The sequence below is a fragment of the Budorcas taxicolor genome, chromosome 9, assembly GCF_023091745.1.
Source record: "Budorcas taxicolor isolate Tak-1 chromosome 9, Takin1.1, whole genome shotgun sequence".
NCBI lineage: Eukaryota > Metazoa > Chordata > Mammalia > Artiodactyla > Bovidae > Budorcas > Budorcas taxicolor.
This window is the reverse complement of record NC_068918.1, coordinates 86,126,078-86,143,842: the sequence shown is the minus strand read 5'-3', so window position 1 is coordinate 86,143,842 and position 17,765 is coordinate 86,126,078. Positions and strand designations below refer to the sequence as shown.

The window sequence follows — 17,765 nt, the reverse complement described above, 5'->3', positions numbered from 1 at the left end:
AAAAAGAATTACCATATAACCTAGCAATTTGACTCTGGGCATTTATCCAATAGAACTGAAAGGAGCATCTCAAAGAGATATTTGTATATCCCTGTTCACAGCAGCATTATTCGTAATAGCCAAAAGCTGGAAGGAAACCAGACATCCGCTGATGGATGAATGGATGAACAGGACGTAGTTGTACACATATAACAGCATATTCTTCAGCCTTAAAAAGGAACGAAATTCTGACACAGGCTACAATGTGGATGAAATAAGCCAGACACAAAAAGACAGACGCTGCATGGTTCCACTTACATGAGGTAAGTGGAACAGTCAAATTCATAGGAACAAGAAAAGCATAGTTTCAGTTTTACACCATGCAACAGTTCTGGAGACTGGTTATACAATAATGCAATACACTTAAAAAATGGTTGAGACAGTAAATGTGTATTTTACTACAATTAAAAATATATGTATTTAGATACTTAGTGCTGGCATCTGGATTCCCAGGTGGCTCAGTGGTAAAGACCTCACCAGCCAATGCAGGAGACACAGAACACATAGGTTTGATCCCTGGCTAGAGAAGAGCCCCTGGAAGAGGCAATGGCAACCCCGTCTAGTAATTCTTGCCTGGAGAATCCCATGGACAGAGGAGCCTGGTGGGTTAGAGTCCATGGGATCACAGACAGTTGGACATGACTGAACACACACACAACTACAAATTTCCTAAAATCTGGCACACCTAACTCTCTGATGAGCTGGGTTAGACTAGAACGTAAGTCCCTAGTTTATTATCACCCCCATCAACTCACTCTCAGACCTATCTCCACTATACCTCCATGAGAGTAGAATTGTGTCTCCCCTGTAATTGATCCACACCAGAAATGAGGCAGTCTACAGATTTCTGGGAAATAAGAACAAACAGAAAGGGGCCCACATGTGCACACTTTCTTAAAGATCTTTAAGCTTTTCTATTTATTGTTTAACAATAATTTAGCTTAAATGTAAAAGTATATTACTGGCATAACAAACAAAATCAGAGTAAATAAATGAAGATGAACCGTTTACTTCTCTGCAAGTTGCTGATTTTTACTTTGTAAAGATGATAAATACTAGCTCACTCTGCTTACTCACTGTCCACCATTTAGGAATAGAAATGGATACATTTTGGTTAAAAGGAAAAAACATTGTTTTCCTCTTACTTCTTCTGGCTTATACCCTATAATTTAATTCATGGTCAACAAAAGATTAAAGTCTGCCAAAGATAATTACAATGAGTAGAAATAGTTCAGGAGTACTTAATGGAAGCTGGGGGCAAATTAACACACTGGTGTCACAGTGTGTGTCCGACACACGTCCTTACTTGCACAAGCGTGTCCAGGGTAAAGATGTGCTCCCCACGAACGTTGTAGAACTTGACCATGGCACTCTTCAGAAGGGGGCCACTGGAGAGGTCACTGAGCTGGCTTGGGCGCTCCATACCAGCAACTGCCAGGAGGTCTCCCTGCGTGCACCACTGGGCCACCACCTCTGAAACGACAAAGAAGGAGGCAGTCAACATGGGCTGGCAGTGGGTGGAGGTGGTGGTGTCCATCCTGAACTCTCATTTAAACAGTTTAAGAAATGGAGCCACTGAGCACGTACAACGGCGTCCAAGTTTCTCTTGTGCAGACAACAGAGACTCTGAACACAGATGTTCACTACATGGGTGGGGAGTGTTCACTACATGGGTGGGGAGTGTTCACTACATGGGAGGGGAGTGCTCAGTACATGGGAGGGGAGTGCTCAGTACATGGGAGGGGAGTGCTCAGTACATGGGTGGGGAGTGTTCACTACATGGGAGGGAAGTGCTCACTACATGGGTGGGGAGCGCTCACTACATGGGAGGGGAGCGCTCATTACATGGGTGGGGAGTGTTCACTACATGGGAGGGGAGTGCTCAGTACATGGGAGGGGAGTACTCACTACATGGGAGGGGAGTGCTCACTACATGGGTGGGGAGTGCTCACTACATGGGTGGGGAGTGCTCACTACATGGGTGGGGAGTGTTCACTACATGGGAGGGGAGTGCTCAGTACATGGGAGGGGAGTGCTCAGTACATGGGAGGGGACTGCTCACTACATGGGAGGGGAGTGCTCACTACATGGGAGGGGAGTGCTCAGTACATGGGAGGGGAGTGCTCACTACATGGGTGGGGAGTGTTCACTACATGGGAGGGGAGTGCTCACTACATGGGAGGGGAGTGCTCACTACATGGGAGGGGAGCGTTCACTACGTGGGTGGGGAGCATTCACTACTTGGGTGGGGAGCGTTCATTACAGGGATTCAGAGTGTTCATTATGTGGATGAGGAGTGTTCATTACACGGATTCAGAGTGTTCATTACATGGATGGGGAGTGTTCATTCCGTGGGTGGGGAGTGTTCATTACATGGATTCAGAGTGTTCATTACATGGATGGGGAGTGTTCATTACGTGGAAGAGGAGTGTTTACAACATGGGTGGGGCGTGTTCACTACATGGATGGGAAGTGTTCATTACGTGGGTGGGGAGTGTTCATTCCATGGATTCAGAGCGTTCATTCCGTGGGTGGGGACTGCTGTTTCCCCTGAAGCGCACCTAAACCCGGAGAAAACCACACGATGCATCTACTGCAGTACCGGCACTTCCAGGATGAGAAGGGCACAACTACGAGAGTGCAGGTCAGATCAGAGAACCCACCACTGTCCATCCTGAGTGTCCTTCCCTCTGCCGTGACCCCGACTCCCAGAGAGGACTCAAGAGAGTTTACAAAAGCTCCAAGTGAAATGTAAATCAAGAGCAAAGCCTAAATTCAATTCATTCAATGTTCTGTGCACTACTAGACAGATGAAGTTCGCATAAAGGATAGGTCTGCGTATCAAGGCCTTGACTTTCACCCAGCATCTGGGTGATGTGATGTGGGGTCTCAGAAAAGAAGATGATCCCTCTGCTGGATGGCAGTGTCGTCACACACACTGTCACAGAGATGTGATGCTCACCTACGAGCCATTCAGGACCTAGAAGAAACGGCTGTTAGACACTGTGTCTAATTCCAATGTGAGCGATTCACTTATTCTTGCTGGTAAAGCAAGCTGCTGGTACAGTAAGATTTATAGCGTAGCTTGTTTTCCCTCAAGATCCTGAAACTGGATCTGGCTTATCCAGAGATCCCTGATTTCTGGAAGTCCGTGGCCGATTCTGCAGAGAGGCTGGAGTTGAAAGGTGCACCCCCATGACAGGGATGGGTTTCAGAACTTGGTCTAGATTTCGGCAGTTCCTGAGCTCCACCTGTGAGCTCAGCAGCTCTGTCTCATTCACGTGCGGCACCGATTCTGTCATCAACACCGAGCACATTCTGAGGTCATCAAAGTTCCCCAGTTTCCCTGGAAGACTGAAAAGCAGTCCTGGGAGAAGACAGCAGTTCTGGACAAACACAACTTGGTGAAATCTCTACAACTGGAGACAGTAAAAGCATCAGTACATAGAGGGTTTTTCTTTTTCTTATAGACAGGTATAGAAAAGCTTGAGTATTGGGTGGGCCCAAAACCCCATCCAGGTTTTTCCTAATAGGTAAGTGGGTGGTGACCCCCACAGGACGGGCCCAGACACACAAGCCATTCAAAAGATGCTCAGCAGCTAACACAGGGAAGCCCAAGGGCTCAAGGTGGCCGTTTGCTAGATGGCGACATCTGAGTAAGGATCTTAGTCCAAACGTTTATGAGCAAATGTGCAGGGATTTCTTTCGTGCAGTTATAACATTACATTGAGACAGCAGTAGTTCCCAAAGGTATGTCATTCTTTAAAAAAGAGTAAGTTTCATAAGAATAATATCATTTCTTGTTCTGAAGATTATATAACCAGGAACATAAAAGGATGCAGAGACAAGTGTGGGCCCCTCGATACTGAGCATAAACCAGGCCTGCTCCACATGACAGGCATGCAGCCGTCGGGGAAGCCCGGCCCTGTCCCTTCCTGAGATGTCCACATTAATGACTCATCTATTAGCCAGTAGATGTGTGTGCACTGTGTGCGTGTGTGTGTGCGTGACTGCGCCCGCACATGTGCACCTGTGTCCAGAGACAGGGAGGGAGAGAGAAAAGGAAAAAGAAAGAAAGCGAAGGCTCCGGTTTGCCCCCCTCCACTCAGATCACAGCAGGCCCCTTTAGCATGGGGACCGGAGGCCGCCCTGGAGCTTCTGCACTGCACCATCCGACCCTGAAGAGGCAGACTGCTCTTCCGGAGGGTTCCTCAGAGCCACCACCTCAGCAGACTTCCTGAACTGCACATTTCACAACGTTCAGAATGCTGATGGACACCAACTTCCTCCTGAGACACCACTTCCTACTGCCCCCTCAGGAGGCTGTCAGCGCTGACCGCTGACCTTCACATGGATGCCTCAATTTGACAGGTTTGTCATAACCACCAGCTCCTCAAGAAGCCTCAGAACCCTGGGGGCTCCTGTGTGTTGTCTGGAGGCGAGCAGCCCCCGTCTGAGAGGACCGCTCCTCCTGAGAAGGGCAGGTGAGGACGAAGTGACTGTTGGGAGTGCTTTCTCAAGATGAGACTAGATAGGAATCGACTGGTCAGACAAGCAGAGGAGCGAGAGAAAAGACCTCACGGACAGACTCCATTAAGCCCTGCAGAGGGGACTGCAGAGGCCAGTGGTCAGCAGGCCTGGGAGTGACGCCCAGCTCGCAAGGCGGGCTGCTCCGTACCTTTCAGCCCCGACTGGATGATGGTGGGAGACAAGTCATCGTAGCTGTTCATCAGGCTGATGTCTCCAGAGGTGAAACTGACGGTGAGCAGGGGCTTGATGTTCTGCACCGGGATGGGGTACGCTGCCGGACCATCTGCGGGAACAGAAGTGCCGGGTGAAAACGAGGTGACAAGCACATGACCCGAACCCAGGCCTGCACGTGCAGCCCTGAGGATGCCTGGAAACCGCTAACGGTGCAGGCGAGACCCTGGGCTCGGCAGGTCACCCAGGAAGGCGGTGCTGCACAGCATCAGGCTCTAACCACACGGGCACGGGGGGAGCCCGGGATGAGAGGCAGTGGGGACAGCAGCCCTGTGGGCACCGGGCGGGGCTCCCTGGGCTCTGGGTGCCCTGCTGAGAGTCTACCAACCTGCGTGTTTCTGGTGATGTGCAAATGTGAATTACTTTAACGTCACATGACATTTTCTTAATCCTGGTCCAATGTACCGAAAGCTGCCTTTCAACACTGGACGTACCTTCACTGAACATTACAGGCATCAAGCAGCCACCGTGAGTTGTTTTTACCAGAAGAGACCCCACATCTGGAGGAGGCCCAGACCAGCTGTGGCTGATGCCCAGTGTGCATGAGTGTGAGGAGATGTGTGTGTGTATGTGTGTATTAAGGAAGGAGCCCTGAGGAGTGCTCCTCTGTGTCCACCTCTTGCAGTGGGTCAGCCTGACACCTGCTCAGCCCACCTGTGGAGGCTCTTATAATAACTGTCTTCTGCTTCACTTTTAAGATGCTGCAGGTACTGACCTCTGTGCTCAAATTCCCAAGGTCACCAGGAACACCCTGCTCTCTCTGAAGGCAAGTTTCAGTCTCCTCCAAACTGCCCCAGTGCTTCTGAGGAGGGGAACTGGTTAGAGTGCAGCTGGGAACTAATGCTGCTCTTAGACTTCACCTGGACTTGCTCCATCACCTTGGTCTCCGGACCCTGTTTCTCCCCTAGTGAGAGGGGAAGAACAAGTATGCATTCAACCCAGTAAGTTCTGTTTTAAAAGTATGTTGAGCCCAGTGTTGCAAGACACCGATTGGATCACTGCTACTGGCAGTCAGTCCTTCTCACTCACTACTCATCACACCATCTACTTTAAAAAAAAAGAGGCTTTTTAAAAGGAGCAAGGATGGGACCCCAGGGGAGAGTCAGAGTCCTGAGGGGGCATACTGAGGGCTGACAGTGGGGACGGCCAGGCCAGCACCCACCCCCAAAGCTTCTGCTCTGGGGCCTCAGGCATGCTCAAGGTGGTGGGGGGAGGCAGAACCCGAAATCACTACCAAGGGGCTGAAACCATCTATCATGACTGGGCCAAATGTTCACAAACTCAGATGTCATCTACTCTAACATCACTGTAAGGCTTGGAGGCAGTAGGGTGAGAGCAGTGGGTTCTTCTGAACTGAGCAAGGGAAGAATCTGCCTGAAATAAACAGATAGGGACATGGCATCCAGGCCAACGTGCTGGCCTTCGTCACAGGCACAACTAATCCTTTCCTCACATAGCCAGGGTCATCGGCTTCAGTAATGTTATGGATCTAGAGCACTATGGGTTAGGCCGTAGGAACAGCACAGCAGTTTTCACCTTCAGCTCTGTTTCTCCTTAGGCACCAGGTACCCCCCCCCAACACCCCAGGGTCACAGAAATGGCCATCAGTCTTGTTCTGCGTCTAGGAAAACCAGTGGAGGGCCAAGCCACCCGACCAGTCATTCTGCGCAAAGGGATGGCAGAGAGGCAGGTGACGGTCCCGTCCAGGTCAGAGACTGGGCGGGCCGGCTCTGCCCTGCACTCCGCTGAGAACCCTGCCTGATGGGAAGGGGTCCTTCTCCTTCCTGCCCTCCCTGCAGGGCCACCTTGGGGCGGGGAGTAGTCGTCCGAGTCGGTGTCGCTCTCGCTGCTGTCCTCCACCAGGAAGGCGGGGTAGTTCCAGGACATGCTGAGGATGCCGTCCGACTCGTGCAGCAGGACGTGGGCCAGCATCCGGCCGTGGCAGTCCATGACGATCACCTGCCCGTCGGCGGTGCCGAACAGTACCTGCAGCAGAGGAGCGGGACCTCCGATGGGCGGGCAGAGAGGACAGCGGTTGTGGCCCCACCCCACTCCCACCTCTACGTGTTCACAGGGAACAGTACCTAAGAACTGGAAGAAGAGACCAGCTAAGCAACAGAGGGATACACAAAGCTTGTTAGCTGGCTCTTTCTGGAAGAATTTTAGTCCTCTGTTAGCGAAAGGGAACTAGTGCTGTAATAAATATGGTATGTGGACGCTTTCGAATAATGTCAAAATCACTGCGTCACATTTTGTGAGTTGTTTTTTTTTTTTTTTTCAGTTGGAGGAGGGGGGTCAAGAAGAAGATAATATTCTCTTATTTTTCTCTAAAAAAAAAAGCAGCATCAGAGGATCATCATATGCAAGTGTACGTAAGCCCGTTTATCTTGTGTTCCATTTCACTGAGAACAGTATCAGGGTTGATGTATATAAGTAATAATGTTATAGTAAATTAATGGTATTAATATATTAAGTGCTTACTTTGTACTAAGCACAATTCTAACAAAGTTTACCTCATCGACTGTCCGAATAATCCTGCCAGCTAAGCGCCAGCACTGCTGGCACGGAGCTGAGACGGGGCTGATGCCTTGTGTACTGAGGGCTGCTCCTGGGGGTCCCCTCAGTCACCCACCCCGAGCACATTCTCAGGCGTGTGCTGGGGTGCGGGCAGGCACACGGCCAAGGCTAGGGTACAAGCAGGCAGAGGAAGGCTGGACGCGGGGGTGGGGGGGATGGTGGGTGCCCTCCATCAGAGCGGCAGACGAGCTGCTCACAGCTGCTGGAAGCCCCCCGATAGGCGTCATTCTGATGGGTGGCCCTGAAATTTTTTTATCTTTTGTGTCTAATGAGAATTCTCTAATCGTCAGCAACTCATTGTGAGAACCATGCAAGTTATTTCCATTTTATAGATGCAGAAACAACAGAGCTCAAGTAAGTTGACAAAGTCATTAAGTGGTCAAGCCAGGGCTATTTACCTAGAAAGACCATGATTTACATAAAAGGAAAGTTATTTTAGACTTTTTAGGTCCATGCCTCTTTCTGCTTTTAAGATTTTGACACTGAGCTTCTGGAGGTCAAAGACTGTCCACAGTTGTACCCCTGGGACCTAACAAGAGCTTTGGGTACAGTGGACATTAAACAAGTATTTATGGTTACATGAGTGAGTTAAAGTCAGTGACAATCAGAAGGCAATCTTAGGACATAAATCCAGATGATTAAGAGAGATTAACTGCAAAAGAAGATATATTCCATTTAAGCAGTAATAAGCTGACAGAGCTGTTGAGATAAACCAATTGTCCATCAAATACTCCTTTAAACATGAGCTACATTTTAATGACTGGAAAGTAAGAAAAAAAAAGAAAGAAAGCTGAAACAGTTTTCCTTCAGGGCTGGTGATGAATCATATTGAATGCTGCTTACAGGAAAAAGAGACAAGTTGTACTAGGAACACAGTAAAAGTCATTTTAGGAAAAGCTGAATTCTTGGCTGCCAACACTGAAAATGAGTACCCACTAGCATGCCCACGAGGACCTCATGAGACCCGGGCTGGGGAGGCAGACACGGCAGGTGTCTCCTGAGCAGTCCGCAGTGCAGATGAAGATGGAACCTGACCTCTTATAACTTCAACTACAATTTGCATATTTCAGAGGAAGAAGATGTATGGGAAGCCCTCTAAAGCGACATCCCAGGATGCAGGCTTTTATTCTCCGCTTCCCACATCCTCACTCACTTGTTCAAGCATGTCTCAAGGGCAGTGTCATACCTTGGATAATGTGAAGGGGTTATTTCACCAGTTATGACTTTGTTTCTCATAAACATAGCTCATGAGCAGGCAACAGCAAACAGTTATTCTTCTCAAGTCCCCAGAATTAAATGTGTCTCAATCCCAAACACGCTCCCTGGCCCCTTCCAATGCAGTTCCCAGTCTCCACTGGCATGGCGATCCTCAGTATTCTTGCGTCTTACTGTGTGGTTATCTGATCTGTCTGGCTCCCATGCTAGACTTAAGCTTTTCAGGACATGGACTGTGTCTGCTCTCACTGCACTCTCCCCAGGGCCTGTCCTCAGAGGACACACAGCAGCCTCTGTGAAAGGAGGGAGGAAATGAAGCATCGTTTGAGTAACACATTTTTCCATTTTGGAGAACAGACACCATCTAATTCCTGAATGAAGGACTGGTGGCTTAATGAGTTTTCAGTGTTCAACATCACACTAAAGCAAAAGAGGACAAAGAGAACCAGCCTCCAAATTCCCCAACATTAATCAACTCTGACTACAGCTCTTTTGGAAGTTAATGCACTATTAAGATCAGGGAGAAGGAAAAAGGCATCCCTAATGCTTGAGCTGTCAAGCAGTGATGGAGGAAGTTACTCTGTTTTGGAATAAGTATGTCAGATAACTGAAGAACACTGACGTGATATAAAATCAGATTTCTGAAGATCTCCTCTATTATAAGTTCTTTAAATGCCTCACCACTTTGAATGAGATAAAGCTTCTCTGAGCCAAGGACTTCAAAGGAACAAGATCGCAAAGTCTAAACAATCATGAATACACATATGGGCAAAAGCATCACTCTCTGCAGCCTCTCCTCCCTGTTCTGGGGCTCTGGACAGACTGGTCTGGCTCCTTTTGCCCAGGCTTGGTCTCCTCCTTTAGGCTTGGCCCAGACCCTTTCCCCTCTCTAGGAGGTCACAGTCATGTCCATGGCCTGGCTTGCTCCCTGTCCAGGCCATTCCCCTAAGCTCCAGACTCAGACACTGCAACTGCCTGCCAGCCGTCAACCCCTGGATGTGTTAAAGGCCAGGCCCGTCAGAGTCAACCTGTCCCTGATGAGGTGCATGACCTCGTCTGTCCCCTGGCCAACACACACAGCAGGTCCTCTGCTGGCAGAGACTGTGGTTTGTGCTTTTTCTCTGGTGTCCAGTACGGGGTTTGGTATGTAACAGGGGCTCAGACATCACGTGTCAAGGCTTTTGAGACCCACCACACAGACTTGTCCTCACTCTAGCCATGGTCCCTACAGTACTCGGTTTCTGCGGCACTATGAGCTTCCGAGGGCAGGTCTGCAGCCATAGGCTCTCACCTGCTGCCAGTCACCAGTGGACACTCAGTGACTCTCAGTAAATGCATTTCTGCCCAAAGCTTTAGCCTTTGCTCAAGTTTTCCTACACATGAACAGCTTCTTTCTTTTCTTCTTTTAACTAGATCAATGCTCAAATTTTCCCATAAAACTGGCCTCCAAAACACTTTTAGTTACAGATAGTTTAAATTTCTGTCTCAGATTTTCCCTACTATTCCTGCTGGACTGCAGGCTTCACAGAGGGGTGGAGATAATGGTCCCTCTGTAATATGTACACTAAGAACCAAAGGTGGTAGAAATCTGCCAGCCCTTGGGTTCAATGGCTGTCCCTCTGGACAGGGGACACTGCTTCAGGGCAGTGGTTAATACCATTGCTACGTTTTTAAAAAATTATGGTATCCACATACAATCTCTCCATTCTAAACTATTTTTAGATGTAATCATTTTAAAATGTAACACAATTATCCCCAACAATTTAAAATGAACTAAGCCGCAGGAAGAAGACAGAAAATCATTTGAAAGATTTATGTTTTGCAACCAGTGACAATGTATCATCAGTACCTTTATCTCTGAATACTGGTCCTCATCTAAATACTTGAATAAAGACCATGTTAGGAAATTTCAACTATAAAAATATATGCTTATGTAAACGCAGTAGAGTTCAACGAGTAGCATACAAACTAGTTGCAAAAGGAGCTGATTTTTCCCATTTATTTGCTTTTGTGATTTAAAGCTGGGGGAAAGGATGACAAAGTTATTACAAATTCTGACTATAGGCATACTTTATTTTATTATACTTTGCATATATTGTATTTTTTTTTAAACTAAAGGTTTGTAGCAACCCTGCATCAAGCTAGTCTGTCTGTGCTGTTTTTCCAATATGATTCGTATCTGTGTAATATTTTGATAATTCTCACAGTATTTCAAACTTTTTCATTATTATATTTGTCATGGTGATCTGAGACCAGTAACCTTTGATATTGACTACTGTAATTCTTTTGGGAAACCAAGTCCCTGTAAGATGGTAAACTTGATTATTTAAATGACAACAAAGGCTCTAGAATATGACATAAACTTAGTTGATAAAGCAGGGTTTGTGGGAACTGACTGATTTTGAAAGAAGTTCTCCTCTGTATAGAAAGCTATCAAACACAGCACTGCATGCTACAGAGAAATGGTTCATGCAAGGAAGAGCCAATTAATGTGGCAAGCTTCACTGTTGTCTCATTTTAAGAAATGGCCACAGCCACCCCCACATTTAGCAACCACCACCCTGAGCAGTCAGCAACCATCAAAACTGAGACAAGGCTCTCTGCCAACAAAAAGATTACCACTTGCTCAGATGACAGCATTTTTCTTTTTAGCAATAAAGTATTTTAAAATTAAAGTATATACATTTTTTTCTTTTAGACATAATGTTACTGCATAATTTTAATAGACTACAGTATAGTAAAAACATAATTTTTGTATGCACTGGGAAATCAAAAAATGTATCTGATTCACTGTAGTGCAATGGTCTGAAACCAAATCCACAATACCTCTGAGAGATGCCTGCAGCTGGTGTCAAGTGCCTACATGCATGGCCATGGAGGGAGGGGAGGGGAGTGTAGTAACATCCTTTTGCTCCTTGGCAGGAATCTTCTGTCCTGAGATGCACTGAAGTAACACTTTGGCTTTGAAAGACCTCCCTGTCGGCTTCAAAACACTAGCTTTCAAATGTGCTTCAAGGCCAGATTTGAGCATTTTGTGACCAATATTTTTCAGTACTTTTTCAGCCACTAACATCAGACAGTTGTAAAGGACAGAACTGCTCAACTGATTAACAGAGTATTTCCTGGTTCAAAAAAAAAAAAGAATAAAATATAACTTCACAATTGATTCTAATAATCATTTCTAAAACAGGCATTTTAAGACTTATTCTGATAAACATGGGAAAGAAATCTAGCCCAAAACAGCTATAATAAAAATTCGTATCTCTGGGCTAAACATGTAATTTTGAAGTCGTTTCATCTCCTCACTGCAGGATAACTGCTTATAAACTAACCCATAAAGAAGAGAACCTACTCTATGTTTAAAGATTTTCAGAGAAGGAGATAGTCTATCCACCTCAGGTACTGACTTTAACATTAAATAATTTTCATTGCTATAACATTCTTCCCCAAATCTTTCAGGTTCCATTTTAAAGTTTATTCATCCTTTTAAGACACCTGCACATTATTTCTGGGGAGTGGAGGGGAACAGTCTGACTACAGGAGTAATTTAAAAACACATTTAACTAGGATACCTCTGGAAGGACACACAAGTAACTGGAAACACTAATCACCTCTAGGGACAGAAGTGGGTGGCTGGGGGTAGTGGGGAGAAAGGGAACTTTTCATCATATATCCTTTTAAACATTTAGGATTATACACCATGTGAGTATGCTATTGAAATATACTTAAGTACACATGGAATGAAGTAGACAGAAAAGGTTCAGGAATACAGCTCCATTATCAGATTTCTGGAGCTGGATGAAATGTGCTGGGCCTGTTTGCTGAAGATCATCTTAAGTCTACTGGCAAAACATGCTTTCCTTTGCAAAGAACTCAGAATTGGGAGTTGGCTTGCTAGGGGTCTGGTTCTATTTTGATTCCTAACTACTTATGTCACTTTGAATTGATCATTTGCCTTCCTGAGTACTGTTCTCATCTTCATCTAAAAAAAGTTGTATTAGATGAGTTCTCAAATCCTTTCCTGTTTCAAAAGGCTCCATCTCTTTCAATAAATATCTAAATACATTTCTCATTATGTGGAAACAGTCATTTTTTCCTGTGGCTACTAATAAACTTCCTTAACAAAAGGGCTAAAAGGAAATGATTTCCCGGTCTGAGGAGACTGAAAACCTTGTGACTCAACAGAAGAGGTCAGGATCCGCAGTGATGGGGGTGGGCCCAACAGCGCCTGTGGCTGCTGTCGAAGGTCCGCGAAGCCGACACCAGTCAGGGAGGCAAGATCAGATTTTATCCAGGAATCACTACTGCAGGACAAGGAGCTGATCTCAACTTCCACTTGTGCAGACATGACTGGGAGAAGGGGAGAGGGGAAGAGGAGGGAGGCGGGGTGCTGAATCTTGTCAAATGCTTTGTCTGCATCTACTGAGATGACCATATAGTTCTTATCCTGTATTTTGTTAATGGGTGTATCACAGTGATTGATTTTTATATGGTGAACATCTTGGCATCCCAGGGATAAATCCCACTTGATTGTTGTGTGAGATTTTATTAATGAGCTGTTTCACTCAGTTTGCTAGTATTTTGTTGTGGATTTTTGCATCTATGTTCATCAGGGATATTGGTCTGTAATTTTCTTTCCTTATAGTGACTTTGTCTGGCTTTGGTATTAGGGTGATGGTGGCCCAATACTATAAAGCTTTTAGAGGAAAACATAGGCAGAACACTGACTGACATAAATGATAGTAGTAGCTTTTTCAACTCATCTCCTAGGGTAATGGAAATAAAACAAAAATAAACAAATGGGACCTAATTACAAAGCTTTTGCATAGCAAAGGAAACCACAAACAAAATGAAAAGACAACCTACAGAATGGGAGAAAATGATGCAACCGACAACGGATTAATGTTTCAAAATTTACAAACAGTGTGTGCAGCCCAATATCCAAGAAACCAAACAACCCAATCAAAAAATGGGCAGAGGATCTAAACAGATGTTTCTTCAAGGAAGACATACGGAGGGCCAAGAGGCACATGAAAAGACATTCAACATCGCTTTTAGAGAAATGCAAATAAAAACTATAATGAGGTATCACCTCACACCCAGTCAGAACGGCCATCATGAAAAAATCTACAAACAGGGCCTCCCTGGTGGCTCAGTGATGAAGAATCTGCCTGCCAATGCAGGAGACATGGGTGCAAGCCCTGATCATGGCAGACCCCACATACTGTGCAGCAGCTAAGCTCGTGTGCCCCAAGCACTGAACCTGTGCTCTAGGGCCTGGGAGCCGCAACTATGCCACCCACGTGCCGTAACTGCTGAAGGCTGCATGTCCTAGAGCCTGTGCTCGGCAACAAGCGAAGCCACCACAATGAGAAGCCCACGCGTCGCAGCGAGAGAGCAGCCCGCTCGCCACAACTAGAGAAGAACCTTGCACAGCAAGGAACACCAGCACAGTCATAACTAAATAAATATAAAAAAAATTTTTTTAATCTACAAAGAATAAATGCTGGAGAGGGTGTGGAGAAAAGGGAACCTTCCTATACTGTTGTTCAGAATGTAAATTGGTATAGCCACTGTGGAGAACACTGATGGAGGTTCCTTAAAAAGTTAAAAATAAAACTATCATATGATCCAACAACAGCATATTAAAAAGCAGAGATATTATGTTGCTGACAAAGGTCCATCTAGTCAAAGCTATGGTTTTTCCAGTACTCATGTATGGATGTGAGAGCTGGACCATAAAGAAAGCTGAGCACCAAAGAATTGATGGAAGCAGTATATGACATATTATACTATGTATATAATTATTATTAAAATAAACTTGATGTAGTGTTTGAGATAAAAAAACACAAACGTATCTGTTAGGCCTACTTGGTTTATAGTGTTGTCAAAGGGCACTGTTTCTCTATGGATTTTCCATCTGTGTGTTCTATCCAGTATTGAGAGTGGCAGTGAAGTCTCCTACATTACTGGATTGCTGTCTGTTTAGGTTGCTGCAGAAGTAATTGTGGTTTTGCGTTGTTGAACTTTGCTGTTTGATATTAAAATACATTCTTAAATGTGGTTATGTTATACATCATCTTAATGTGCATTTTTCACTTTATTTTTTGCTAATGACTTGCTGTTTGTTTTATATTTATTTAGACTAGGGAAATGATACTAGACAAAAAGCAAATTTGAGTAATTTTCTTATTCGAGTTCAAAATGGGTAGTAAAGCAGCAGAGACAACTCACAATATCAACAACACATCTGGCCCAGGAACTGCTAACTAATGTACAATGCAGTGGTGAGTCAAGAAGCTAGGCAAAGGAGACGAGAGCCTTGAAGATGAGGAGAGCAGTGGCTGGTCATTGGAAGTTGACAACGACCAACTGAGAGAATCACTGAAGCTGATCCTCTTACAACTACACAAGAAGTCGCTGAAGAACTCAATGTTGACCATTCTATAGTCGTTAGGCGTTTGAAGCAAACTGGAAAAGTGAAGGGGTTCCCAGGTGGCGCTAGTTGTAAAGAACCCACTTGCCAGTGCAGGAACTATAAGAAATGTGGGTTCAATCCCTGGAGAAGGGCATGGCAACCAACTTCAGTGTTCTTGCCTGGAGAATCCCGTGGAGAGACGAGCCTGGCAAGCTACTGTCCATAAGCTCATAAGTGGGTGCCTCACGAGCTGACCCAAAATTTAAAAAAATACTGTTGGTTCCAAATAGGAAAAGGAGTACGTCAAGGCTGTATATTGTCACCCTGCTTATTTAACTTATATGCAGAGTACATCATGAGAAACGTTGGACTGGAAGAAACACAAGCTGGAATCAAGATTGCTGGGAGAAATATCAATAACCTCAGATATGCAGATGACACCACCCTTATGGCAGAAAGTGAAGAGGAGCTAAAAAGCCTCTTGATGAAAGTGAAAGTGGAGAGTGAAAAACTTGCCTTAAAGCTCAACATTCAGAAAACGAAGATCATGGCATCTGGTCCCATCACTTCATGGGAAATAGATGGGGAAACAGTGGAAACAGTGTCAGACTTTATTTTTGGGGGCTCCAAAATCGCCGCAGATGGTGACTGCAGCCATGAAATTAAAAGACACTTACTCCTTGGAAGAAAAGTTATGACCAACCTAGACAGCATATTCAAAAGCAGAGACATTACTTTGCCGACTAAGGTCCGTTTAGTCAAGGCTATGGTTTTTCCTATGGTCGTGTATGGATGTGAGATTTGGACTGTGAAGAAGGCTGAGAGCTGAAGAATGGATGCTTTTGAACTGTGGTGTTGGAGAAGACTCTTGAGAGTCCCTTGGACTGCTAGGAGATCCAACCAGTCCATTCTGAAGGAGGTCAACCCTGGGATTTCTTTGGAAGGAATGATGCTAAAGCTGAAGCTCCAGTACTTTGGACACCTCATGCAAAGAGTTGACTCATTGGAAAAGACTCTGATGCTGGGAGGGATTGGGGGCAGGAGGACAAGGGGACGACCGAGGATGAGATGGCTGGATGGCATCATGGACTCGATGGACGTGAGTCTGAGTGAACTCCGGGAGATGGTGATGGACAGGGAGGCCTGGCGTGCTGCGATTCATGGGGTCGCAAAGAGTTGGACACAACTGAGCGACTGAACTGAACCGAACTGTTGTATTGAAGTGTTGTCTTCTCTTATTTTACACAACAACCATGAACCATTTCTCAACTGGATTGTGACCTGTGGTGAAATGTGTCATTTTACATGACAACCAGTGATGACCATCTCAGGGGCTAGCTGAGAAGCTTGAAAGCACTTCCTAAAGCCAACTTGCACCCAAAAAAGGTCATGATCATTGTTTGGTGGTCCGCTGCTGGTCTGATCCACTGCAGCTTTCTGAGTCCCAATGAAACCATTACATCTGAGAAGAATGCTCAGCAAATGGAAACGCACCAAACTGCATGGCCTGCAGCCAGCACTGGTCAACAGAATGAGTCCAATTCTCCATGACAACACCTGACCACATGTCGCACAACTAATGCTTCAAAAGTTGAATGAATTGGGCTATTAGGTTTTGCCTCATTTACTCTATTCACCTGATCTCTCGACAACCTACTATCACTTCTTCAAGCATCTTGACAACCTTTTCCAGGGAAAATACTTCCACAACCAGCAAGAGGCAGAGGATGCTTTCCAAGAGTTTGCTGAATCCTGAAGCATGGATTTTTATGCTACAGTAATAAAGAAACTTATTTCTCATTGGTAAAAATGTGTTGATTGTAATGGTTCCTATTTTGATTAATACAGGTTTCAGCTTAGTTATGATGATTTTAAATTCATGGTCCAAAATCGCAATTACCTTCTCACCAACCTTAATATTTCTAGTACTTCTCCTTTCACTTGTGTCAGTGTTTGCTTTGTATAATAATTGAGTGTTCTATATATTTAGGTGCTCTTCTAGTGTATGCATATATATTTACAATTGTTATTTCTCACTGGTAAGTTGACCCTTTTGCCTTTATGTTTTTCCTTATCTCTTGTGACAGTCCTTAACATCTATTCTGTGTGATATAATTACAGTCATCTTTGTTCCCTTTTGGTCATCATTTGCATGGAATACCTTTTTCCATCTCTTCACTTTCAGCCTATATACGATCTTCAACCTGAAGTGAGTCTCCTACAGGAAGCATACAGTTGGATCTTGTTTTTGTTTTTTTCAGCAGACCAGCTACTTTGTGTCTTTTTATTAGGGAGTTTAATTCATTTACATTTAAAGTCATTATTAATAGGGAAGGACTTATTATTACTATATTGTTCACTGTTTTCTGTCAATCTTTTAGTTCGTTTGTCCCTCTTTTCCTCTCTTGCTATCTTCCTTTGTGTTTCATTGATTTTTTTTTTATATTCATATGCTTGGATTTCTTTTTCTTTTTCATATCATCTAGAAGAATTTTTTTGTTCACATGGAGCTTACATGAAATAAATTATAGCTAATGTCAGTCTATTTTAAACTCCTAACAACTATAGTTGCATAAAAACCTCTACTTCTAATTATTTCATTCCACTGCATTTACTGATGTCACAATTTCTATATTTTTACATTGTGTATTCACTGACACAGTCATTTTTAATAGTTATCTTTTAAGCTTTCTTATAACTAAAAGGGATATATCCATCACCATTACAGTAACAAAAGTCTGCATTTGTCTATACC

The 17,765-nt window shown here is 44.8% G+C and overlaps 1 protein-coding gene across 1 annotated transcript in view; it reads right to left on the bottom strand.

The window, feature by feature from the left end:
• The window catches only part of TULP4 (TUB like protein 4), a 143,681-nt gene that overhangs the window by 26,589 nt on the left and 99,327 nt on the right, over nucleotides 1-17,765 (bottom strand). The window contains exons 4-6 of the mRNA XM_052645691.1: nucleotides 6,606-6,786; nucleotides 4,718-4,852; nucleotides 1,346-1,512 (exon numbers count right to left, since the gene is read on the bottom strand). Of these exons, the coding sequence (XP_052501651.1) occupies nucleotides 1,346-1,512; nucleotides 4,718-4,852; nucleotides 6,606-6,786 (483 nt within the window). The remainder of the gene's footprint in view (nucleotides 1-1,345; nucleotides 1,513-4,717; nucleotides 4,853-6,605; nucleotides 6,787-17,765) is intronic.